A 25812-nucleotide genomic window follows, 5' to 3' on the forward strand; every position below is an offset into this window, starting at 1 on the left:
TTCAATTCACTCTGTGCACTCTGTCTCTATGTATGTGTGCGTGTGTGCATGTGTGTGTGTGTGTGTATACTCCCACCCAGTGCCCAGATACTGAAATGTTTCAAGAGTTATAAATATTGTCTTTCCATGTAGGAATGTAAACAGTTCAACTTTAGTAAGTCCCTTATGATTTCTCTTTGCTGTTCGCCTTTTCATGGTTCTCTTCATTCTTGTGTTAGAAAGTCAAATTTTCTTTCCAGCTCTGGTCTTTTCATCAGGAAAATTTGAAAGTCTTCTATTTCATTGAAAGACCATTTTTTCTCCTGAAGTATTATACTCAGTTTTGCTGGGTAGGTGATTCTTGGCTTCAGTCCTTGTTCCTTTGACTTCTGGAATATCCTATTCCATTCCCTTCTATCCCTCAATGTAGAGGGTGCCAGATCTTGTGCTATCCTGATTGTATTTCCACAATACTTGAATTGTTTCTTTCTAGCTGCTTGCAATATTTTCTCTTTCACCTGGGAATTCTGGAATTTGGCCACAATGCTCCTAGGAGTTTCTCTTTTTGGATCTCTTTCATGCGGTGTTCTGCGGATTCCTTGAATATTTATTTTGCCCTCTGGTTCTAGAATCTCAGGGCAGTTTTCCTTGATAATTTCATGGAAGATGATGTGTAGGCTCTTCTTTTGATCATGGTTTTCAGGTAGTCCCAGAATTTTTACATTGTCTCTCCTGATTCTATTTTCCAGGTCAGTTGTTTTTCCAATAAGATATTTCACATTATCTTCCATTTTTCGAATCTGCGCGGTATGTTCTGAGATATCTGTCTTTCTCGAAAAGTCCTTAGCGTCCATCCGTACCATTCCAGTTTTGAAAGATCTATTTTCTTCAGTGAGCTTTTGAATCTCCTTTTCCATTTGGTTAATTCTGCTTTTGAAAGCATTCTTCTCCTCATTGGCCCCTTGCACCTCCCTTGCCAGCTGAGTTAGGCTAGTTCTCAAGGTGCCAATTTCTTCAAGATTTTTTTGGTTCTCCTTTAGCAGGGAGCTGATCTGCTTTTCATGCTTCTCCCTCATCCCTCTCATTTCCCTTCCCAGTCTTTCCTCCACCTCTCTAACTTGATTTTCAAAATTCTTCTTGAGCTCTTCCATGGCCCGAGCCCATTGGGTGGGCTGGGACACAGAATCCTCGATTTCTGTGTCTTTGCCTGATGGCAAGCATTGTTCCTCCCCATCAGAAAGGAAGGGAGGAAGTGTCTTTTCTCCGAGAAAGTACCCTTCAATAGTTTTATTTCTTTTCCCTTTTCTTGGCATTTTCTCCAACCAGTGGCCTGACCTCTGAATGTTCTCCTCACACCCACCTCGCCTCCTGGTCCTCCCAGCCAGCGTTTGGGGACTGAGATTCAAATGCTGCTTCCCGCCTTAGGATTTTTGGCAGGGGCAGGGCTGCTATTCAGTGTGAGAATTAAGTTCAGGTGGTCAGGGGCAGGGACGCCTCTCAGGCATAGTTCCCTCTGGGGGTTTATGCACAGACCTTCCACAATGGATCCAGGCTCCTGCCCGTTTGGGGAGCCCCCGTCCGCAGCCGCCTCTCAGCCCCCACCTCCTGGGGGGGCCCGAGCCTTTGGGGCAGCCCACTCCCCTCTCAACCCGCCAAAGAGACTCTCTCACCCACCCTGTCAGTCACCTGTTGGTGGGGGGGTCCGTGCCGCCGCTGAAGATCCCGCCTCCGGAGCTCTCTCAGATCTGTGCCTCTCAGAGCCACGGCCGCCGCCGCAGGTCCGGGCTGGGCTCCGCGTCTGCAGCGCAATGGACCTTTTGCGAGAGGTTTGCAGGTCCCTCTGTGGGTGGGGGACCCGTGTGGCCGCTGGAGATCCCGTCCCCGTAGTCCTCTCGGATCTCCTCCCCTCAGTGTCGCGGCCGCTGCACTGCGCGAAGGACCCCCCCGCGATAGGTCCGCAGGTCTCTCCGGAGCAGGAATCTCCCTCACTCCAATACTCTGTGGTCTCTGGGTGCAGAATTCGCCCTGGCTTGGTCCCCTCTAGCCGTTCTGTGGTTTGTGTGTTCGGAGCTATGTGTATGTGTGTCTTTCTACTTCGCCATCTTGGCTCCGCCCCCCTGCAGTGGATGGATTCTTAAAAAGAATCCATCATACCTTGTAAGAATATTGCCAGAATAAATGATTTAATGAACAATATTTAGAAAGGAATGATTAAGTATTTATTTTCACTCAAATTCATGCTCTTATCCCTTCATGCCTGTATATAGCTACCATAGTCTCCTAACTGCCTTTAGTCTTTCTTCTCTTTAGATCTTTATTAATAAAGAGGTAGGTATTGAGATACCGTATTACATAGTAAATATAAAAAATGTTTTGAACTTAGCAGAAAAATTGGCTCAGATTGAGTGACTATGGCCAAATCACCTAAGCTTTCTGGGCTTCAGTTCACAAGTTTGTAAAATAGGAATAAAAATGCCCATAGTACTCTTCTTACGTAACCTCACAAAGTAACACAATTCAGTTATCATTTTTATGTACCTCATATGTGCAACATGCTGTGGCTGATCTTAGGGGTACATGCTGCAAAAAAACCAAAAAGGTACTGTCTGAACTAACAAAGAACAGACATAACATGTGTACAAATACATGATACAAAGTTAGGATTTGATAAAGGTAAAAGAGAGACAAGACAGGGTGACAGAATTAAAATATGAAATGAAGATCATTTTCAGGAGTGTGCATGCTTGTGGGTGCATGTGCATGGAAGTTGTAGAATGAGCTCAGAAGTTAATAATTACAAGGTCATGCTTCTTTTTCTCTAGGATGTAAAAACATGTTTGTCTGACTAGCATTTTAAGCCCCCTATAAGCTAGCTACCACCTATTGTATCTACCTTTCCAGCCTACTGTTGTTATATTCCCCTTCTATCCTTATGTGTTCCAGATAAACTGGCCTTCAAACTATTCCTAGAACTTGAAATGAATCCTGTATGAGATACTTTTTAACTTTATGACTTTGGGCAAGTCACTTAACTTTTTTCAGTATGAATTTCCTCGTCTAGAAAGTGAGCATAGTATCTGAAGTACTTATTTTGCGTTATTGTTGGGAGAATCAAATGAGGTAATATATCTATCTATCTATCTATCTATCTATCTATCTATCTATCTATCTATCTATCTGTATAATACTTGTAAATCTTAGAACCCTGGTTGTGTCATTTTATTATTATTATCAATAGTAATATAATTAACCTTCAGTTTGTAAAAGAGCATCATAGTGCTGCTGGTAGAATAAGATGTGAATTATTAAAAAACCTTACAGTAAGGAAATCTAATTTTAGTAATTTTTTACTTTATCATAAAGGTTAAAATCTATATGTTAAAAATGGAATTTTTAACTCTTAACAGTTATAATTGTGATACTGAATTAAATTCAAGGAAACAAAACTCAACAGTGACTTACACTTAACATTTGTTGAATAAATACATGATTAAATAGATTAAATACCCATCAACTGCTATTTCTAGAAAGTAATTATTTCTCCAAAGTACAAGTCTATGGAAATAAAGATAACTTAAGGCCATACATTTTCTTAATGAGGGAGCACCGATTATGTTCATTGTGTTACTTTCCTGAAAGTTGATGATCTAGATTTTAAGCAGCATCACCTCTAAAGGAGGGCATTTCAGTGCAATTGAGGACAGCATTATACTGCAGCGAAGGTTCTTAGAGATCCAGCTCAGCTAGATTATGCTGCAAGCCATTGTCAAAGAAAACAGAAGGCTCAATTGATTTCCTGCATTTATAGAGCACTATTTTCTGTAGCCTTAATAAATAGTACAGGGATGACATTTATTTTCACGTAGTATATCTTGTCTATATGAAAAAGTGACCCAAGCTTTCAGTAACAAATCTGTAAGAACAACGGGATTCAATTCAGCCAAAATATTTACTAATTTACTATTTAGAAGATACTGCTAGGGGCCATCCATATAGATAAGCCCCTCATCTTATACCAAACGTAAACTAGTTTCTCATTTAAAACTCTTCACAGTCTCTTCTCCCCTCCCCCCATTTTTTTTTTTTTTTTACTAGGCATCCTTAGCTTCCTCCAGGAACCCTGTGGTCCAGTCCTGGTAGTCTATGTCTATTTGCTTCCTGAGCCTCTCATAGGATACTTTATCTAAGATCTCTCTGTCTTTTCACTAGTTGTCATCCATGTCCTCAATCCTCTCTTTCCTGTCCTTTGTCTCTTGGAGTTCCCGGCTTCCATCAAGAAACAAAAACTTTTCATATATCTTGTATATACCTATTTGTGTACAATTAGAATGTGAATTCTTTTAAGACCAAAACTGTTTTTGCCTTTTTTTTTTTTTTTTTTTTGCGTTTTCTTTGTATCTGCAACGATTAGCATGGTGTAAGGACTGTAGCACCTAGTAAATACTAGTAAGTAGTTATTGACTTAGTGATATAAAGATGGAATTGCTTTAGCTTTCTTTGCTACCTTCAGTTCCCCCATTTGAGATTAAAAATAGTCTCATTTTTTAAAAACAATTTCCAAATCAGTATTAGTTCAGGCAGAAGTGATAAATAGCTTATGGGATAGGTACCAGATCTGTAGCATGCATACAACTGATAAAACAAGCAAAATCATGATAGAATGAATAAAGAAATCCAATATAGCTATAGTTTTAGGGTATCATGTTCTTTGGCATTGTCCATGATTTTCAAGGCAGGTTTTTGAAGTTATTTCCTTGACCATCTTGTTTCCAGGTTACCTGTGAAACATATGTAGGTGATGTTGCTAAAGCCTGCTAGTCATGATTTAGTGTAATTTATTAAAAATGAACAAAACTAAATTGGCTTTTCAGTAATTAGTTCATGTGGTGAAAAACTGTTTAGACTTAATGGAACTAACCTTATAAATAACAGAGCTATAGAGAGAATATCAAAATATGCTGTGCAATAAAGTACCATATACTTGCATTTACCTGCCATGGTTAGAGAGATTTGCTATGGAAGGCATCAAAACTGGCCCTCTAGGCCTAAGCCTGAAGGCATAGAGTGATTTAACATAGGTATAATCCGATAACATAGTCTTAATTCTATGTGATTTCAAGGTAGAAGTCATAGTTAACCTTTTGGAACAGCCAAAGTACAGCAGAGTTCCACGTTATTCACAGGATATCTTAGCCAGGCTCAAGATTAACCAGGTGGGAAAATTATTGTTTAAAAAGGAAATACTGCAATGAGGAAGCTGAATCAAGAGATTCCTACCTTCACTTACAGAAGGTCATCCCCTCAATCTTCCCAAAGATAACTACTTGTAAGCGGTTCTCAGATCATACTCTTTTTTGGAACAGCCCAGGAGAGTTCCCTTGAATGGTAGATTACTGACTTAATGATCATTCATTTATACCTGATTCAAAACTCAGGACAATAGCAAATTGCAGTCCTAAGAAATTTTTACCTGAAATAGCAAGTTTTACCAATCACAACTTAGGGGTAGATTAAAGAGTTATTTTTAACTCTAATGTTGTTGCAATAATGTTTGACAATAAAAAGTTTATCAGGCCTTTCCAAAAAAATTACTTAACATCTTTCTCATCTTTCTTCTCCTCTTCCCCTTCATCTTCTCTCTTTTTTCTTCCTTTTCCTTCTTCTTTCTTTGTTTTCTCTTCCTTCCTTCTTCTCTTCTTTTCTTCCTCTTCTTCCTCCTTCTGTCCTTTTTGGGTTTAAACTCATCCTGGTGTAAAAATCAATTATTAGAAATTAAAAAAAGTTACATTCTGGAATTTCACACAGATAATGAATATATGATAGTTCACTCAACACCTGGAAAAAGACTGACTCCTTCCAGTCATTCCACAATTTCATAATCATAAATTACCATGAGATCACTTCTCATCAAAACTAATCCAACTTGTAAATCCCCTTCCACTTTAGGGAGGGTTGTTTGTGATTGATGAAGGGCATCCCATTTTCTCAGTAATTTTAAAGTTTCACAACATTGGCAAGTTCTTTAAAGGGGCTGATATGATTTTTTGATCTTGCTCAAGTAGAAAGTTCCAAGGAGCCTGAGAATTTTACAAATAAGGTGATTTTACATGATTGTATTTTTTTCTTTCCTTTTTCTACCCTATAAGTAATTATTATTCCTCCCTTTAAAAATGTACCTAGTTAATTATTTGATAGGTTTTGATGTTATGAAAACAGCCCGTGATAACTTGATTAATAATTTCACATTCCGTGTTGAAAGGAGATAAGTATGGTGCTATAATTGCATCATCCTTTTAACAGGATTTTTTATACTACTCTTTTCCAAAATTCACAACACAGAAAAGTTTAGAAACACAATAATAATAAACAAATGGCATTATGGACTTAAAACACAAAACGAAAGTTATTGCCAGTCAGATGACGGCAATTCAGTTGACTGCATCTTTGAATTTACTTACATAGAAAATCTCTTTATTCATTTTAACACTTTTGACATTCTATACTGATTGTATTCGAGTAATTTTGATCCAATTAATACTTTTAAGAAACTCTTGCAGTTTCTAAATATTGCCTTAATTGCAAATATTTTCCACTTAGGGCTAATTTACTTATGAAAGGTCAAAGATCATAGTTATCCTAAATAGGATAACACATCTCACTTAAAATGAGACTAAAATAAATTCATTCACATCTGAATCTATTTTTACGAATGGTATCATATAGAGTCTCAAATTTTCTTAAGAGCCATTTTCTACCTGCTACTTTCAGTTAGTCTACTGCCAAAGAGTAAAGTGGCAGTCTTGTATGCTCATCTCGTTGTAGAGTCCATGAGGGTTTTGTATTCCTCATGTAATGACTAAAACAAACTTTCCTGATGGTCCTGCTAGAAAATACTTATATACACGCGAGCATACATGCAGATTTTTCCCTTTGAAGTCTTTGAAAGTTCTGCAGAAAAGTTTTCATCCTTTTTAAACCTTTTTTCCTTTGATCAGAACACAGGAAAAAGTCACCTGGATTTATCAAGACACAAAATATAGACAATGCTGACAACATACTAGGCATTATACAAATAAAAACACTTAAACCAAAGCAAAGACAAGATAGATACATAAAAGCTCTTGCTGGTGTAGTCTTTTTCGTTTAATCCAGAGCAACCAGTTTTTGACTCAGAACCAAAGCAAATCATACCAGACCAAATCACATCACTTCAGATGGGGAAGAATTGTCATTGGGACATCAGGGTAGCATGGCCAGTTCTCACTTGCCTGAGTGCAAATACCGAAGAGATTCTTAACTTTGACCTTTAAGGGCTATCTCAAGTGGAACAGCCTGTGGCATTTCCAGGTCATGACCCCTGGGATTCCATGAGTCCATTGTCTGGGAATCCTATCACCTAGTATAAGTATAATTACTGTGGGTAAAATTGTCAGTGCCATAATAAACCAGAACCACACTCAAACCAGAGTTCACCAGTGCACAGGAGAATCCCCAAAGGAACAAAAGGACAAAACTTATATATGTTTCAATTTCGGCAAGAGGTGGATTGAGTATGGGATACCTTCGAATTGGACAGGGCTATTGTTAGTGGCTTACCCTGTAGGAAAAGGAGATGTGCTGTTCAGACGTGTTGCTGGGTTAGTAACAGAAAAACTTTTCATAAGGATAGCTAAATTTATAATCTTGCTTGTCATAATAGGTAGGACTGTCCTTGTTGCTTCAGCATTAAGAAAGGTTGGAAATGGTGGTAGTGGGAGGCTGGAGGAGGAGGAAACTACAATACAAACAGAATCAAGAACATGATAGAGGACTACAGACAAAGTGGAGTTGTTTTAGCTTTCTATGACACTCATAATAGTTACTAAGGATTTTTAAGAAGTGAAATGTCATGTTTACACTAATACTTTAGAAAGATGGTTTGTATATTTGTATAAAGGATGAATTAGAGAAAGGAGACTTTTCAAAGTGTATCTCTTTTCTGCACGCTGTCCTGCTTACAGTTCCTCATAACTGACATTCCAACTCTCATCTTTTTGCCCTGGCTGTCTCCCATGTTTGGAAACAGTCTTCTTTCTCACCTCTGACACTGAGTTGTTTTGGCTTCTTTCAATATTTAACTCAAATCCCATTGCTTTGGAGGACTGTCTGTTTCCCTTCAATTATAGATGCCTTCCCCTCCAAAATTACTGTCCATCAGTCTTATAGATCTTATATGTATCTATTTAGTTATTTGTTTTTTCTCCCATTTATGTTCAATGGTTTGTTGATTTGGTATCTGTGATAGCATGGTGTCAGTTTATTACTCTTTTTATAAATGTCATCAATAAATTTCTGTCACAATAGATGAATATAGCACATTTAACCTAGAAATCTTTATTGTTGCATTAGCCACAAGTTCATCAGATTTATTAGATATCAGAAGCAATCTTTGATTTATAAAGAATTTATTATTTATTAATTATTCTTATTAGTTTTGTATTCCCCCTGCTTTGTCATTAAAAACTCTTTACAACCTCTCCTCCTTCTTACCAGGTTTCCTTCACCTTACCTTCCTTTAGGAACATTTTGGTCCAGTCATACTGCCTATGCCCAGTGATTGTTTGTTTCTCTAATAGGATGTTGTGTTTAAGATCTCTCTGGCCTTTTCATTGGCTTCCCCATGTCTTCAATACTTTTTCTCCTATCCTCTGTTTCTTAGAATTTCTGGCTTCCATCATGCCGTAACTACTCCGAAATTTATTTCTCTATCAGTTTTGTTGGATTTTTCAGATTGTGTATATGTGGTTGGATACATGTGCATATATACATATTTATATGCACATATTCACACTTATATAACAAACTGTATGTGTTTAATTTAGTTTCTACCAACTAATACTGAATGATTGTTAGGTTTTTTTTTTTTAACTTAAGAAGAACAAACTGAATATATTAGGTCACTTAAATTTAGCGTATTTTGTGCAGTGCTTTCAAACTAATTGCTTAATTTCTATCAAAATATATGCGAATATGGTGGTCATACATGTTAGAAGCATAAATAAGGAGCCAATGCAGCAAATTTGGTGTGTTTCCATGTCTGTTTATGTGTATTTGTGGGTGGTTTAGATCTTCAGTATCCATTTATTAACCACAAAGTATAGTAAGGTAACTGAGCTGTTTTGTAACTGAACTGTTAGACACTCTTGACATTTTAACTTGATAGACAATGGTTTTTACCAGCTAAGTGGATTTTTCATATAGTCAATCAGCATGCATTCATTAACCTACATGCCAGGTACTGTACTAAGAAATGGAGAATAATTTAGAAAAAGGCAAAAGGCTCCCAAGGAGCTGTTGTGCTTGTTTTTACATCTATATATGATACATATGTGATAATCATCTATCTATATTGCATTTTGATGAAGGGGGAGGGAATTGAAGTTAAAAACATGGATTTCAAAGCCACATTATAAATCAGGGGTGGGAACCTGTGGCCTTCTAGGTCCTTGGGTGCAGCCTTTTAATTTTAACTGAGTCCAAATTTTTCAGAAAAATATTTATAGTAAAGGGATTTGTTCTTTGAAGTCTGGTCAGTCAAAGGGCTATACTTGAGGACCTAAAGGACCACATGTGATCTTGAGGATGCAGGTTCCTGACTCCTGGTATAAACTATTCTAAATTTGAATTGTTTTCTAATATATTCATTTTATTCATTTATAATATATTCATTAAATTGAAACAAATTAATGATAAATAATTTATGAGTAATACTTAGTGCTAAGCTTAAAAACTTTTAGAAAGCTTTCATGAAATATTCCAGAATGAAATATCATGTATTATGACATTTGAAAATTTATTGATTTTGATTTAGATAAGTATATCTAGTATATGTTTTTGAAGTATATAAAAATAAGAGGAAAGAATAATGCAATTTTGAAGATTTGTTTTTGATAGTGAATTTGAACTCTAAATCTTTATTATTTACATATATGAAAAAGGAGGCAGTAAACATTTAAAAATACAATTAGATAATAAATTAGATTTCTAAATTCTGCTCTTTTTGTATATTACTACTCAGTTGACTAAAAATGTCTTTGTATTCAGAGTAAATATTACTTTGTTCTTCTATATATGATTTACATGCATCCATATGTACATATATGCATATTTATATATATATGTGTGTATGTATGTCTGCTCTCACACACATCTTTCATCACTATTTCTATGGCAAAAATATTCCTAGAATGACTTGTGACTTGACCCTAAAGAGAGTAATTGAAACGTGTATAAATGCCATTTTTATTGCATATCTATATATCAGACTCCTAAATTGATTTTAAAAAGTAGGATTTTCTTTGTTTTAATTCTTTCAAATGGCCAGATTCATTAATGAGTAAATGTTTTTAGTTCTTTGATGCTTAATGGTGCTTTTTTTCTATATGAAATTCACTTCTTTATAATAATTATCTTCCATTTGCAGAAAAAAAGGAAGAGGAGGATTTTGCAGAGAAGAGGACAATAAAGAAACGGATTAAAGAACTGAAAGTTCTAGATTCCAAAATTGCCCAGAACCTTTGTGAGTTAGCTCTCTTGTATTAAGTGACGTATAGTGTATCTGCATTATCTTCTTTTTACTTTAGGTCCTGTTGTAAATTTCTTCAGTGTAGGATTACACGATATATTTCAAAAATACTGTTTTTGTTCAAGGGCAATTTAAGTGGTTAAATTCTTGAACCTAAGGAATTGTAAGGGAGGATTTAAAGAATGAAATCAAGCTTGCTTCTTCTAAAAAAGGATTACTTCTTGTATACGTTCTTGGAGCATATAATGACCAAAAGTAGGGTAAAAGAGTAAAAGAGTATTTTGAAGACTTATTTTTGATAGTGAGTTAAGCCTCCTAAACCTTACTTATAGTTAAAGAAGAGAGGGATAGTAATGAAAATAAATGGCCGTTACTCCCTCTAAAAGCTTCAAAGCCTTTATTGGGAAAAATTGAATTTCAGTATGTTGGACATAATTATAGTACTGAAGCAGAGAGATGAATGGACTTTTTAATGAAATCCTGATGGACAAGAGGTCAAGCATCTTCATACTTTTATTTCTAAAAGCCTGCATTTCAAAGAAATAGTAGCTATACAGTGAAGTTTGGCCACCTCAGTATATGTAAGAGCTGAAGGTAGAAGAGGAGGTATTATTTCTCTTTTTAATAATTTCATATTTCATTACATTGCTTAGAATTGAATTTGTAACTTGTGTGACATGACATAATAGAGGATGAAGAGTGGAGTTTTTTGGTATATAATTGTTTCTGCAGTGTTTCATTCCAAGCAAATTATTTTTTTTGCTTAACCAACAAATCAATTTGCATTGCTTTTGTTTTTCTCTTACAATATAAATGCTCTGGGGGAGGGAGGCACAGAGTGATGAATGTACATCTTGGAATTCTTACCACTAAAAATTTTCAAATTCTGTGTAATTTTTTGGAACTTTAAATGTTTTTAATAGATTAACTTCAAGAGAAGTCTTATTTAAAGGAAATAGTAAAAAAAAAAAAAAAAAAAAGAAATACCCTTAGCAGTGGACAGCAAGGAAATTTGAGGATAAGATTCCATTTTTCAGAAGCTTAAGATTTGCTAAGAAAATCATGAATTTTAAACTTTACTAACTGCTAATAAGATTACCATATTTGTGCCAGTTATAGAACCATTGACATTTGCATATATGATAAAGATATATCTATGTTGAATTTAGGCTTCTGGTAACATCAGCCTTTTAGAATATAATCCCCAAATGAAATCAAATAATCTAATAAAGCCCCTTGTCAACGAGGAAATTAGCTGCCATAAAGTTTATTTGTTTGTAAAATGGAAGAGCCATGGAGATGACTTAGGCATCTTTGCTCACTATGTAAAAATATTACAGTAGATTAGGAGTTGTGAGTAGAAGAGGCTCACAGAAAAAGATAAAGTAAGGACATGAATAGGAAGCTAGAAGAAGTACAAAGGAGATTGTAGTCATTTAGATGGAATGACTTGTCTTAATGGATAGTGAAGTCATGATTATATTACAGATAGAATGGATGAATGGTTGAAAAACTACAATAACTAATATTGTGATTCTTGTGTTACCAAATACACATTAAAATGGTTTTATTTAATATGTATATTTAGTCTTGAGTGAAATAGCAATGACATGTTTCCTATCTTTAAAAAAAAAGAATTCCATGAAAATTGATTTAGAAATTTGAAAAATTGAAGGTCATTGTAGGGATAATAAGGAATAAAAAATTCATCATTGTTCGATATTTAATTTAAAATGCTGGGCAAGTGAGGGCTTTTTCAATTTTGTAGTGGGGTGAATGCATAGGGAGGTAGTATGGAATGTGGAATTAGAGGACCTGGATTCAAATCTTCATTGTTCAATTATTGTTTGCATTTCCTTGGGAAAGTACATGTCTTTGAATGTTAATCTTCACCTAAAAATAAGAATTTCTTGAGGACTTGAGAATCTCCCAAGGTCCCTTTTATTGTTCTGTGATCTTTCTATGACCTGCTTAAAAAGTTGATTGGTTTTTGTTTTTAGAAAAACTTTTTATATGACTATGAAGAAACCTTAAAATTTTTATGGAGGATTATGTAAGAAATACTTCAGTGTGATTGAAATCCTATTTAATGATATTAAAAATGCATCAAATTTCATTAATTAGATGGATTTGTAATGCATCAAATCTTTATCACATTAAAATTGTTTCATTGTCTTTGTCATAGTTTGTATGTAAACTTTAAGTGCAATTCTGCAAGTGTCTCCACAGGAGAATAATTAAGAGCATATAGATCTTAGTATTAAGTCCCAGAACTGAAAAAAGCCCAAAACAAGTGCTCAGGAAAAGCTTATAATTCTATCAGATTTGCCAGATTCTTATGTTTGACATGATATCTTTTTGATAAATTCAGAATATTAGTGGCTTTTTTTCTCAGTCATTATTTTTATTTGCTCATTTATTTTTGTATTTATGTATTCAATCTTTTTCAGCAATCTTTCTAGGTTCTTTTCGTGTGCCTTATGAAGAAATAAAAATAATGATATTGGAAGTAGATGAAACACAATTGGCAGAGTCTATGATTCAGGTAAACAAACTGAAAAATAGTTTTTATGCTAATTTATTAATGTGGGCTTTCATTAAATAGAATTGTTTTTATTCAGTTGAAGTTGTCTTAACTGGAAGCCCTCCCTTGATGTATCACTATCCATTGTTTAAATATATATTTGGCCCTCGAGTTTATTTGTATAGCATTTCATATTAGACAACATTTGGTTCATCAATCCTAAGGACATTTAGCTGTCTGTATTCTTTTAAGTTATTGTTATTTGTAATCTTAGGATTATTTTTAAAAATTCTGTTAATACTCAGGACCCGTGATGTCTATACAGTAACATTTACTTTCTTAGTAGAATTGAATTGTAGAGTGGAGAGTTCAGAAAAACTTTAATTGATGCTTCAAAGTAGTTTTTATAAAATGTCTAAATCAATAAATAAGTATTTATTAAATGCCTACTATATGCTAGGCACTGGGGATGAAAAAAACAAAAGCAAAACAGTTCCTTCGCTTTGAGTTTATATTCTCTTGAAGACATGTACACATGTATGTGTATGTATATATGTGTCTGATTTCCAAAATATACAAAATAAATCATATTAATTTTTAGGGAAGGTCATTGGTAACTATGTGAATCAGATTAAAGGAGGACATAAAGAGAGAACAGCTGAACTGCTTCTTGAAGGAGACGAGTACAGATAAAGGATGGATACAGAGGCACAGAGACAGGAGATAGGTTGTCATTTTTAAGGAGTAGTAAGGGGGCAAAAAAGAAGAACCATTGAATGCATGAATGGGAGTAATACTTAAAATGGTCAAAAATGCCACATAAAGAAGCTTCTATTTGATTCTATAGGCATTAAGAAACCAGAGGAGGTTTGTTTTTTTTGTTTTGTTTTATTTTTAAGCAAGGAGATAACATTGTCAGATCTTCACTTTGGGAAAATTACTTCAGCAGCTGTCTGCAAGTTGACTTGGAGAATATAGAGACTTGAAGTAGGATGACCACTTAGGAGTGTATTTCATTGATTTAATGAATAAAAAAATTTGTATTAAATATTTTTGAGATGCCTAGTGTTATACTTGTGTCTGAGGACACAAATAAAAAGAAAAAATAGCCCCTTTCTTAAGGGTACTTGTATTCTGCTGGGGAGAGTACACACACAGGGGGATGAAGGGTACTTTGGTCCAGAAAATTACTGGAGTGGTGAGTAGGGCAGTAGGTAAGTAAATTGACACACCCTATCTAGGGACAATGGTACAGTTGACTTGACCATTGTTCACTGTTCCAGAACTGTTGAGGTTAACGAAGGAGCTGGTACACAGAGATGGCCAGGTGGTTGAAAAGCTGTGGAGGAGATGGTTACAGAGTAGGAAATGAACTGAGCATTACAGATGGCATTTTTTTCTGAAATAGTTGTCTAGCAGAGGTTGTAACCAATAAGAAACAGACAAACAAACCAACAAAAACTAGGCCTTAGGACTTAATTTCCCTTAGTAGTTCAAGCAAGAGATAATACAGTTCTAACTTAGGGTTTTTAATGGTGTTAGCAGAGAAGGGGATGGTTCTGAAAGGTGTTTTGCATGGAGGAAGAAAAAGATTTAAGCCACTAATTTGATGTATGGTGAGTTAGCGTGATGCATTGAAGGTGAAACTGAGGTTTCTATTCTGAGTGACCAGAAAGGTACTTCTTCGACAAAAATGGAGGAGTGTGCTTGAGGAAAAGAGAGCAATTCTATTCTGACCATGTGGAAATTGAAATTTAGGATACATGCCAGTTACAGAATCTTGGATCACATCTCTCACATAAGGATTCACAGGCCTTATAGAGTGGTGCTTATGGTTTAGTTGTCTTTTTTTTCTGCTTTTTGTTCTATGTGTGAGATGCTATCTATAATTCCTTGTAGGAGAGGAGTAGATCTCCCATACAAAAAATTCCTGGCAACAAGATAAAAACCCTTTCTTATTAATATTGCTTTATATGCATACATTTGCATATTGTATCAAGTGATATTAGTTTATGTGAGGAAGGTTATCTCTGTCAGGTAAAAATTTCTAAAACGCAAAGCTGTGACCTTATAGACACAAGGAAGGTTCATAGAAACTTTAGAGATCAGGTATTATGGAAAGCATTGCAAAAATGAAAAGTTTTGTTGACCTTGGCACCATCTATACAATACAAACAACACTTTGGTGAGGCTATATAGAGGGCACGAAGATGAGTTATGTGTAACAGAGCTAGAAAGCTAGGTTGGAGCTAGAGAGAGAAGAGCTTTATCTGTTTTAAAGAGAAGAACTTTAACAGCTTTATAGAAGAGTGTGTACTTTATACTACTGGCAAGAGGGGTTCACCAGGGGGTTTTTTTTGTTTGTTTTTTGAGCTGGACAATGAAATATTCAGACTCGTGCTTTGGGAACATCATTTTGTCAGCTGTGTGGAGAATGGATATAAGGAAATTATGCTTCTTAGAAAGCTACTCTAATATTTTAGGCAAGTGGTGATGAGGGCCAGAACTAGGTTGGATATAGCATGAGTTAAGAGAAGAGTACAGATGCAACACATATTATAGAGGTAGAATTGGCAAAATTTTGCTGCTGGTTGGATGTGAAGAAAGAAGAGTTGATTATAAACCTGGGTGACTGAAAATATAGTAGTACCATTAGCAGAAATAGCAGAATCCAAAATAGAGGAGGAATAGAGGAAAAATGAATTTTGTTTTGGATATGTTTAGCTTGAGGTATCTAATGATGTACATTCCTTTGAAAGTATCATGCTTGTTGGTAATTTTTCATGAGTTGGTAATGCTGACTTGATGTAGCAAGATGACTTAGTAGATAGAGCAGTGGACCAGATAAAGTATCAGAGTCTTGGTATATACCCACAGTTAGGAGTGATGGTCCAGCAAAAGAAACTGAGAAGGATTGCCCAGACAGAATATCTCAGAAAGAAAGAATGGTAGTCAGTAGCATCAAATTATGTAGTGAGGTCAAAAAGGATGAGTACTGAGAGAAGGTGATTAAATCTAGCAATTAAGAGATATCTCACTGATTATTTTGGAGAATGTACTTTCAGTTGGATATGATGAATTGGCACCATATTGAAAAGAGTTGAGAAGTGAACAAGAGCTGACCACGGGGAAAGGATGGTATAGGCAGCTCTTTCTAAGAGTTTGGTTGTAAATAACATGGGACATAACAGAATGATAATTTGGGGGAATGGCAAGGTGGAAGAGACCATCTGGTAGACTTGAGGAGAGGGTCAGTTAAGGAAGAGTGAAAGTTTTGGGGAGGTGGTGTGGCCTTAGTGAATAGAATATTTAAGTAAGTCAGAAAGACCTGATGTGAATCCCATTTAACCATGAGACCCTTCCTTTAACTTCTTAGGGCCTTAATTTCTTCGTCTTTAAAATGAGAGAGCTAGACTTGTGACCTTTAAATCTATGATGTTATTATCACTTTGTGGCAGTGGAGGCACACTTGAGAAGAAGTAACATAATTTTGTAGTATAACTAGTCTGCAGTATTATTAGATAAGAATGGTATATCTAATTAAAGGCTTGAGCCACTGGGGAAAGGATTTGAGAGTGGAGAACATTACATATTGAACATCAAATTTTCAGTGGAATAATAGGCTAATGTCAACTTATAAATGGGATAAAGACATTTTTCCTCCTCTCTACACCCTTCATATCTCTTGTGCTCAGAATATTTTGTATCAGGCTTAGTTGGTAGTGAAATATTCTGTGACACTACTTTTTCTTGTTTTGTTGACCTATAAAAAGACCTATATATATAAAAAAGAGGGTCATGCGATTTTCCCAGGTTTGTATAGTGTGAGAATGACAGGTGCCAGGCCTAGAGGCCTGAGGGCTACCCGAGTCTTACCTTACCTGTCCCAGGTCTTCGGTTGGCCAAACCAGATAAACGTATGAGAGAAGAGACTTTCCGGAGTCGAACAAGGGTTAGGCTTTATTCAGGGTCCTGGTTACATGTGCAGGGGGAGCTCTTCCTTAGGAGGGAGAGAGAAATCTCCCAAGGAGGCAAAGATCTTATAATAAGAGATTGGAAGTAGAAGTGTAAGTGGGGAGAGAGGGGGAGGGGAGAGCGAAGAGAGGAAAAACGGAGCCTTCTGTCCTGTCAGGGCCCCTCCGCGCTAAGAGTGCCTTCAGGCTTTCCTGACCCTAATTAAGCTCTCCGGCCGTGTAGTTTGCACCTGAATACCGTGCCTGTTAGATAACAATAGGTGTGCCCAGATCCAGGACAGTCTCGAGAGTGGGGATGCTCCTCCCATCACGTTTCTCACGGGAAGAGGCGGAAATACACGAGATTGCTCGGTCTCACTCCTCGATTCCCTGGTGTTTCATGAGGGGCCTCATGAGAACTCTAAGATTTAGAAGTTCCCACCTTTACCCGCCCGAGACTGTCCACATGGAATTGAGCTTCCACCCCCAACAGACAGGTGCTTTGATCTAAAAGTGCTAACATGACTCCTCTGTCAACAGCATTTTCTTGAACAGTTTTTACCACATAGTGTGCTATCATATTTGTCTGTGTCTCATCTTTTTTGCTGGATCATAAATTCCTTACGAGCTAGTACAGTTATCTTTCTTGTATCTGTATTCTCTGTAGAGGTTAGTAAAATTCATTGCATGTGGCAGACACGCAATAAATACTTGTTGAGTTAATGTTTATTGAACAGCTTTGTTTCTTGGTGACTCTTAGACATGGATGTTTTGGATATTTACTTTTGCTCTCTGGCTAGAGAATGTGTCCTAAGAGTATTGACCTTTTTAACTTTGTTCTGTAGTTGGGTTTTAATATCTGTAAAATCCTTAAATTAAATCCATCATCTTCAAAGTTCTCGGATATTTCATTTAGAAACTTGATCTGCATTTATGATAACTTATGACCCCAAAGTTATTTTGATTTATTTTAAAGTTTTTCACTTTTTTCAATAAGTTGAAAAGGTTTCAAACAAAAAGTGCACCTGTGCCAGCATGGAGTAAGATTCAGAAAGGAACGTTACCTTTCTCACCTTTCAAGATTCATTCAAGTGTCTTCCCAACAAAAAATTATATTTTATCTCTTTGTGTTTTACAAAAGAGAAAGTCACCTGGAGAGATCAGATGCATGTCATTTCCCCAGAAATATTATATATCACAGCAATTTCTTAATCATCTATATTTGTTTCAGCTATATTTTAATTATGTTTTTCTTTTTTCATTCAACATGAAACCTTTTTTGTTAAAAATCATGACAATTAAATTTCACCTAAACTTTGTTTTTTTTTTTTTTTTCATATTTTCTTCTTTTAAAAAAATAAATGCAATAAAGAGTCTCATGCAGTTGAACTTATTAGCTCCTCTGGAACAGCTGAATGGTACTGGTGAACATGACTTTGAGAATAAATCAAGACAATTTACCCCACAGATGCCTCACGTAGTCTTAGTTATATATTTTATGCCATTAAACATCTTTGGGGAGTTCTACTCCCATCTTCCCATTTCAAGGGTCATATCTTCATTTTTTAGGATAAATGTGCTACATATTTACCACCACTAGGGGGTATAATTTTAAGCAATAAGTTACATTGTAGCAATTGGATCAAATAGAATATACCAAGCATAGACAAAATTATCTTTTTTCCCTAAGTTGCTTAAAGGACATATAAGGTAAAAGAAAACTGGATACATGGACGTTATAATAGTTTTCAGATGGCCTTTTGAATATGAGATGGTAACTTCCTTTTACAAATTACTGGAAAATCAAAACTATAAAGAAGGAAGACAGTAAGCATTTATTAAGCACCTACTGTGTTCCAGGCACTAAGTGCTTTACAATACTATTTCATTTAATCCTCATCACAACCTTGAGAAGTAGGCACTATTGTTATATCCATTTTGCAGTTAAGGAAACTTCAGCAGATAGAAGTTAAGTGACTGAGTACTCAAGAGTCATACAGTCAGTAAGTATCTGATGCTTGCTTTAAACTTAGGTCTACCTAACTCCAGGACCTGGGCTCTATCAACTCTACTCCCTAGCTTCATGGGCCACTAGATAAGCTTCTACTTTCTTTTCTTTCCTTCAGCATCCAAACCATGCTTAATTCTTTGAGGTACCCTTGCAAATATTTAAGAAACATTCTCTTACTTTTCATTTCTTTTTTTAAAAAGTAGATTTAGAGAATTTTAAATATCTCATGTAGCTTTATAAACTTTGATAGGTTGTATCAGATTATGCTTGATTTTTAACAGAAATTGTTGGTTATTTTAATGCATTTCAGAGTTCACATATGTTTGTTTTTATGGGACATGGTTTAATTAACAGAATGAGTCACTCTGTCGCAGTTTCTTTGAAATGACAATAAGTCCATTAGATCTCCCAAATCTGGTCTGATGCTTCCTCTGTGTCTCTTCTCCTTGTCATTCTTGTTTTGCTACCAAATTAGTATTCTGTGAAATATTTACAATATATGAATTTATTAATTTAAGAATCCAAAGTGAAGTAATGTCAGATTCAATTTTATGATGAAATTTTCAACACCATCCAATAAATGTTATTTGTCTATTTTGTGCAGTATCTTAGATATTGGGGATGATAGAAATCTGAAATGTAAAAATATAATCTCTCACATTGTATAGCTTTCATATTAAGAAAGAAATGATATAAATATTTATTATTATGTGGTAAGTACATTTGAAAGGTAAAACAAAAGAAACAAAAACAACAACAAAAACAAAACCCCAAACTCTAAAACTCATAATTCAAGGGATAACTTTATGGTCATTAGTAGGGATTCTGGGAAATGTTTCTGGAGTAGTTAGCATTTGACTTGAGCTCTAAAGACTCTGTAGGACCTTAGAGGGCAAGTGTTTGGGGACAAAAGAAGGATAACATGAGAGGCATAAGAAAGAATAGCACAAGTGTTTGTGTGGAAGTGGAAAACTGAAATGTGTATTTGGAGGGTCAGAAAGTAGTCTGGTTTTCCTGGAGTTTAGGAATTGTGGTAAGTAATGAGACATGAGGCTAGAAAATCATGATAGTACTGCACTAGCGAGTCTTGAAGGCAAGTCAAAATTGTCTGAAGTAGGGTTTTTAAGTAGGGAAATGTTGAGACAGTATCTTTAAAAAACATAATTCTGATAGTGTAATGAAGGATGGGAAGAAGAGTGGACATGGGAGGACTCATAGGAAAGCTATTATAAATGTCTACTGAGGACATAATCAAGGTACGGTTTCAAGTAATGACAGTTCCAGTGATGAAGAAGTGAGCTGAGGTAGCTTATAAAGGTGTTGTCAACAGTATCGAGGCAGGTGGATGGCACAATGGATAGAAGGCTGGCGCTGCTCAGGAAGACCTGAGTTCAGATGTGGTTTCACTTATTAGCTGTGTGACCTTGGACGAATACTTAGCGTCTAACTTCTTTAGCTATAAAATGGGAATAATAGTAATACCCACCTTCCAGTGTGGTTATGAGGATCAAATAAGATTATTATTATTATTATTACTTAGAACAGCACCAATTTTTGATACATGCTTATTTCCTCCCAACCCCTTGCTTGGATATTACAGTTGATGTGAAGGGTCAAAGATAACCTTAAAACTTTGAGCATGGGAGATAGGTGAATGATGGTAACACAATATAATGAAGAAGGAAGACAAGGTTGAGCAGGAAAGATGATAAAGATGTTGTGAATATTTCAAGTTTTATATGACTTTTGAAATCCAAAAAGAAATATTCTCTACTTTATTGGGTGATAAAGATTTAGAGCTTAGTACTAGAGGCATGAATTTGGGAGTGTGTATGTGTTTATACATACATATGTGTGTTTATATATGCAGTATATGAGAGAGAGAGAAGAGAAAGAAAGTGGTAAGAAGATTACAGACCATTGAGGAAACCTTTGACAGTTTAGATAACAAGAAAAGAATGATTAACTGACAAAGGAATAAGAGAATGAGTTGTTAGAAAAAGAGGAGGATGGGGGGCAGAGCCAAGATGGCGGAGTAGAAAGACGCCCATACACATAGCTCCGAACCCACAACCCATAGAACATCTGTAAAAAGGAACTCACGGCGAATTCTGGAGCAGTAGAGGCCACAGAACAGTGGAGCGAAGGAGATTTCTGTTCCAGAGGGACCTGCAAACTTCTCACAAAAGGTCCTTCGCGCCGCGGACTGGGCGCCGGGACTGGGAGCCGAGCACAGCCCTGCCGCGCCCGTGGCACCGAGAGGACCAGATCCGAGCGGGCTTCAGGGACCGGATCTCCAGCGGCCACGCGGGTCCCTCCACTCACAGGTGACGGGGGTCGGTGAGAGCGTCTCTTTGGCGGGTCGAGAGGGGAGTGGGGTGCCCCCATAACTCAGGGCCCCTCAGGAGGCAGCAGCTGAGGCAGCGGCAGACCAGGGCTCCCCAAGCAGGCAGGAGCCTGGATACATTGTTGAAGGTCTCTGCATAAAACCCCAGAGGGAACTGAGCCAGTGAGGTGGCCCTGCTCCCACCTGAGCACCTGAACTTAATCTCACACTGAATAGCAGCCTGCCCCCGTGGAAGCCCTGAGGCTGGGAAGCAGCATTTGAATCTCAGACCCCAATCACTGGCTGGGAGGATCAGGAGGCGAGGTGGGTGTGAGGAGAATATTCAGAGGTCAAGTCACTGGCTGGGAAAATGCCCAGAAAAGGGAAAAGAAATAAGACTATAGAAGGTTACTTTCTTGGTGAACAGGCATTTCCTCCCTTCCTTTCTGATGAGGAAGAGCAATGCTTACCATCAGGCAAAGACACAGAAATCAAGGCTTCTGTGTCCCAGCCCACTCAATGGGCACAGGCCATGGAAGAGCTCAAAAAGAATTTTGAAAATCAAGTTAGAGAGGTGGAGGAAAAGCTGGGAAGAGAAATGAGAGACATGAAGTCAAAGCATGAACAGCAAATCAGCTCCCTGCTAAAGGAGACCCAAAAAAATGTTGAAGAAAATAACACCTTGAAAAATAGGCTGACTCAATTGGCAAAAGAGGTTCAAAAAGCCAATGAGGAGAAGAATGCTTTCAAAAGCAGAATTAGCCAAATGGAAAAGGAGATTCAAAAGCTCACTGAAGAAAATAGTTCTTTCAAAATTGGAATGGCACAGATGGAGGCTAATGACTTTATGCAAAACCAAGAAATCACAGAACAAAGAGAAAAGAATGGAAAAATGGAAGACAATGTGAAATATCTCATTGGAAAAACAACTGACCTGGAAAATGGATCCAGGAGAGACAATTTAAAACTTATGGGACTGCCTGAAAGCCATGATCAAAAAAAGAGCCTAGACATCATCTTTCATGAAATTATCAAGGAAAACTGCCCTGAGATTCTAGAACCAGAGGGCAAAATAAATATTCAAGGAATCCACAGAACACCGCCTGAAAGAGATCCAAAAAGAGAAACTCCTAGGAACATTGTGGCCAATTTCCAGAGTTCCCAGGTCAAGGAGAAAATATTGCAAGCAGCTAGAAAGAAACAATTCAAGTATTGTGGAAATACAATCAGGATAACACAAGATCTAGCAGCTTCTACATTAAGGGATCGAAGGGCATGGAATAGGATATTTCTGAAGTCAAAGGAACTAGGACTAAAACCAAGAATCACCTACCCTGCAAAACTGAGTATAATACTTCAGGGGAAAAATTGGTCTTTCAGTGAAATAGAGGATTTTCAAGCATTCTTGATGAAAAGACCATAGCTGAAAAGAAAATTTGACTTTCAAACACAAGAATGAAGAGAAGCATGAAAAGGTGAACAGCAAAGAGAAGTCATAAGGGACTTACTAAAGTTGAACTGTTTACATTCCTACATGGAAAGACAATATTTGTAACTCTTGAAACTTTTCCGTGTCTGGGTACTGGGTGGGATTACACACACACACATGCACACATGCACACACACATAGAGACAGAGTGCACAGAGTGAATTGAAGAGGATGGGCTCATATCTTAATAAAATGAAATCAAGCAGTGAGAGAGAAATATATTGGGAGGAGAAAGGGAGAAATGGAATGGGGCAAATTATCTCTCATAAAAGAGTCAAGCAAAAGACTTATTAGTGGAGGGATAAAGAGGGGAGGTGAGAGAAAAACATGAAGTTTACTCTCATCACATTCCACTAAAGGAAAGAATAAAATACACACTCCTTTTGGTGTGAAAACCTATCTTACAATACAGGAAAGTGGGGGATAAGGGGATAAGCAGGGTCAAGGGGATGATGGAAGGGAGGGCATGGGGAGGAGGGAGCAATTTGACGTTGACACTCATGGGGAGGGACAGGATCAAAAGAGAATAGAAGTAATGGGGGACAGGATAGGATGGAGGGAAATATAGTTAGTCTTATACAACACAACTATTATGGAAGTCATTTGCAAAACTACACAGATTTGACCTATATCGAATTGCTTGCCTTCCAAAGGTAAGGGGTGGGGAGGGAGGGAGGTAAAGAAGTTGGAACTCAAAGTGTTAGGAACAACTGTCGAGTAATGTTCTTGCCACTAGGAAATAAGAAATACAGGTAAAGGGGTATAGAAAGTTATCTGGCCCTACAGGACAAAAGAGAAGATGGAGACAAGGGCAGAGAGGGATGATAGAAGAGAGAGCAGATTGGTCATAGGGGCAATTAGAATGCTTGGTGTTGGAGGGGGTGGATAAAAGGGAAGAAAATTTGTAACCCAAAATTTTGTTAAAATGAATGCCAAATAAATAAATAAATGAATAAATAAATAAAAAGAGGAGGATGATTAGAAGAACATTTTAGTTTCAGAAGCTATCTGAGAGGGGAGTCTTTGAATGAGAGAGTATTCAATAGAATCAAATGTTATATAGAAATCAAGTGTATAAAGACTTTAAAAAAAGATCATTAGATTTAGAAGTTAGATCATTGGTAACCTTTTATAAAATCTAAATAATGATAGAAAAGCGAAAAAAAATCCCACACATTCATTGTGATCTGATGATGGTATGAAAGATTTGTGAAAAGTTTAAATGTCAAAAAAACAATAGAATTTAGAGGGTCCGTGCTAAGAATAATTTAAGCTACCAAGAGAAATAATTGGATAGGATGTAAATTACAAAATCTTTTCATCTACAATGGATTCCCAGAGAAAGAGAGGGGATTTCTTGTTGTTTTGCTTTCTCAAGAATTTCTTAATGGCCACGGATTTTATTATTGCTTAAATCTACTTAAAATTACTCAAGTATTATATAAATTACCCATGTATGATAGAAAAAATCTGCTTTATCAACTTTTAAGATGGTGAAAGAATGCTAATTGAAACCATTAAAATATAGGAGTTTAGTCACATGAAAGTAACTTAATTCAAAAAAACTTTATGATATTATATAGAAATATAAATTTGGCTTGTAGGAAATTTAAAATTGTCCTCTATATTGATGAGTCATTTAATGTTCCCAGTCATCTAGTAATTTGAGGTGACATGGAAAAGTTTGAGGACTTTCAAAATCTAAAACAATTAGAAGTATAACATGTAAAGAAAAGTTAAAATTGTAATTGCATAGGCTAAAGAAGAAAAAACTGATAGTATAATGTTAGAATATTTCTTTTTTTAAAAAAAAGTATGTTTTGTCTTCAGTTCCAATATGATTTTTAGTAAATGTTTGTTAGCATAATTCTATATCAATTTTGTATAATGTGAGGAGAAAGTAACTATAATACTAATTAAAAATCAGTCTCGTTGTAACAGCAAGGACCTGACATACACAGGAGGGACTGTTGTACACAGGTTGTTAGATCTGCTTTTCTAAAAGGAAAGCAACTTTTTGAGGGATCACTTTAACCAAGTACATATGTCATTCAGTTAGTTCAGCAGAAAAAATCAGCACCCTGAACTTAAGAGAAAATACAGAGAAACAAAGATCAACAATCGGCTTCCAGCTGTCTGACTGTAAGCAGTACATACATCACAGATCAACAGAGCCAATTGTCTGACCATACATACATAGATACCAGAAGGAGAAGCACCAGTGTATGAGTTTTCAATGGGGGACTCATTATAGGCTGGACAGAGTCTTGTCTGGCCAGACAAACACTTTCAATGAGCAAACCCCCAAACAAACTCCCCCATACTCACCTCAGTGTATATATACACTTTTCAGAGTCACAGTGCGTCACAACCCTTGAGAATCGGAGCCTCATTAGAAAATTAATGAAAGGTATGGGCCTCCCCTAATCAACCTTCCCTTAATGGGCAGCCCAATACGTGGGTGGGGAAAATCTTTAACTCTCTAATTAATATTACACTCATACTTGAAGGGTGAATTTCTATATGTTTAGGATAAATGACTTTTGATAAGATCCTTATGCAGTGCTTATTTTATTTTCTCTCATTTTGGTAGATAACCCATTTTCTTTATCCAAGGTTACACAGTGAGTCAGTGATGTGTAATTAGATCTAATGTATTTAATAACATTACTTTCTTTAACATTTTTTACACTAGTATCACTTTTCTGAGAATGAGTTATTCTGTTTTTATGTCAGGTGTGACAGTGGCATAAGGTCAGTCTTAAATAAGTTACTGATAAGTGCAGGGACTTAAACATTTTAAATGTTGATTTTAATATATGTCTGAATTAAGATCATAGTTTGGAATTCATGCCTGTCCATTGGCATTTTTTTCTTACACCATCTAAAACTAACATACTAACTAGTACATGTCTATAACAATTTTTTTTAAGACACATCAATATTGAATCTTTTGTAAGAGAGTA

The 25812-nt window shown here is 36.2% G+C and overlaps 1 protein-coding gene across 5 annotated transcripts in view; it reads left to right on the plus strand.

Annotated features, from left to right (window-relative positions):
- DIAPH3 (diaphanous related formin 3) overlaps positions 1–25812 on the plus strand; it is a 464308-nt gene that overhangs the window by 203848 nt on the left and 234648 nt on the right. For all 5 annotated transcript variants that reach the window (XM_072617066.1, XM_072617067.1, XM_072617068.1 and 2 more), the window contains 2 exons: positions 10442–10537; positions 12994–13088. In XM_072617066.1, the coding sequence (XP_072473167.1) occupies positions 10442–10537; positions 12994–13088 (191 nt within the window). The remainder of the gene's footprint in view (positions 1–10441; positions 10538–12993; positions 13089–25812) is intronic.

This window comes from Notamacropus eugenii, chromosome 6 (genome assembly GCF_028372415.1).
Source record: "Notamacropus eugenii isolate mMacEug1 chromosome 6, mMacEug1.pri_v2, whole genome shotgun sequence".
In the NCBI taxonomy this organism is placed as follows: domain Eukaryota; kingdom Metazoa; phylum Chordata; class Mammalia; order Diprotodontia; family Macropodidae; genus Notamacropus; species Notamacropus eugenii.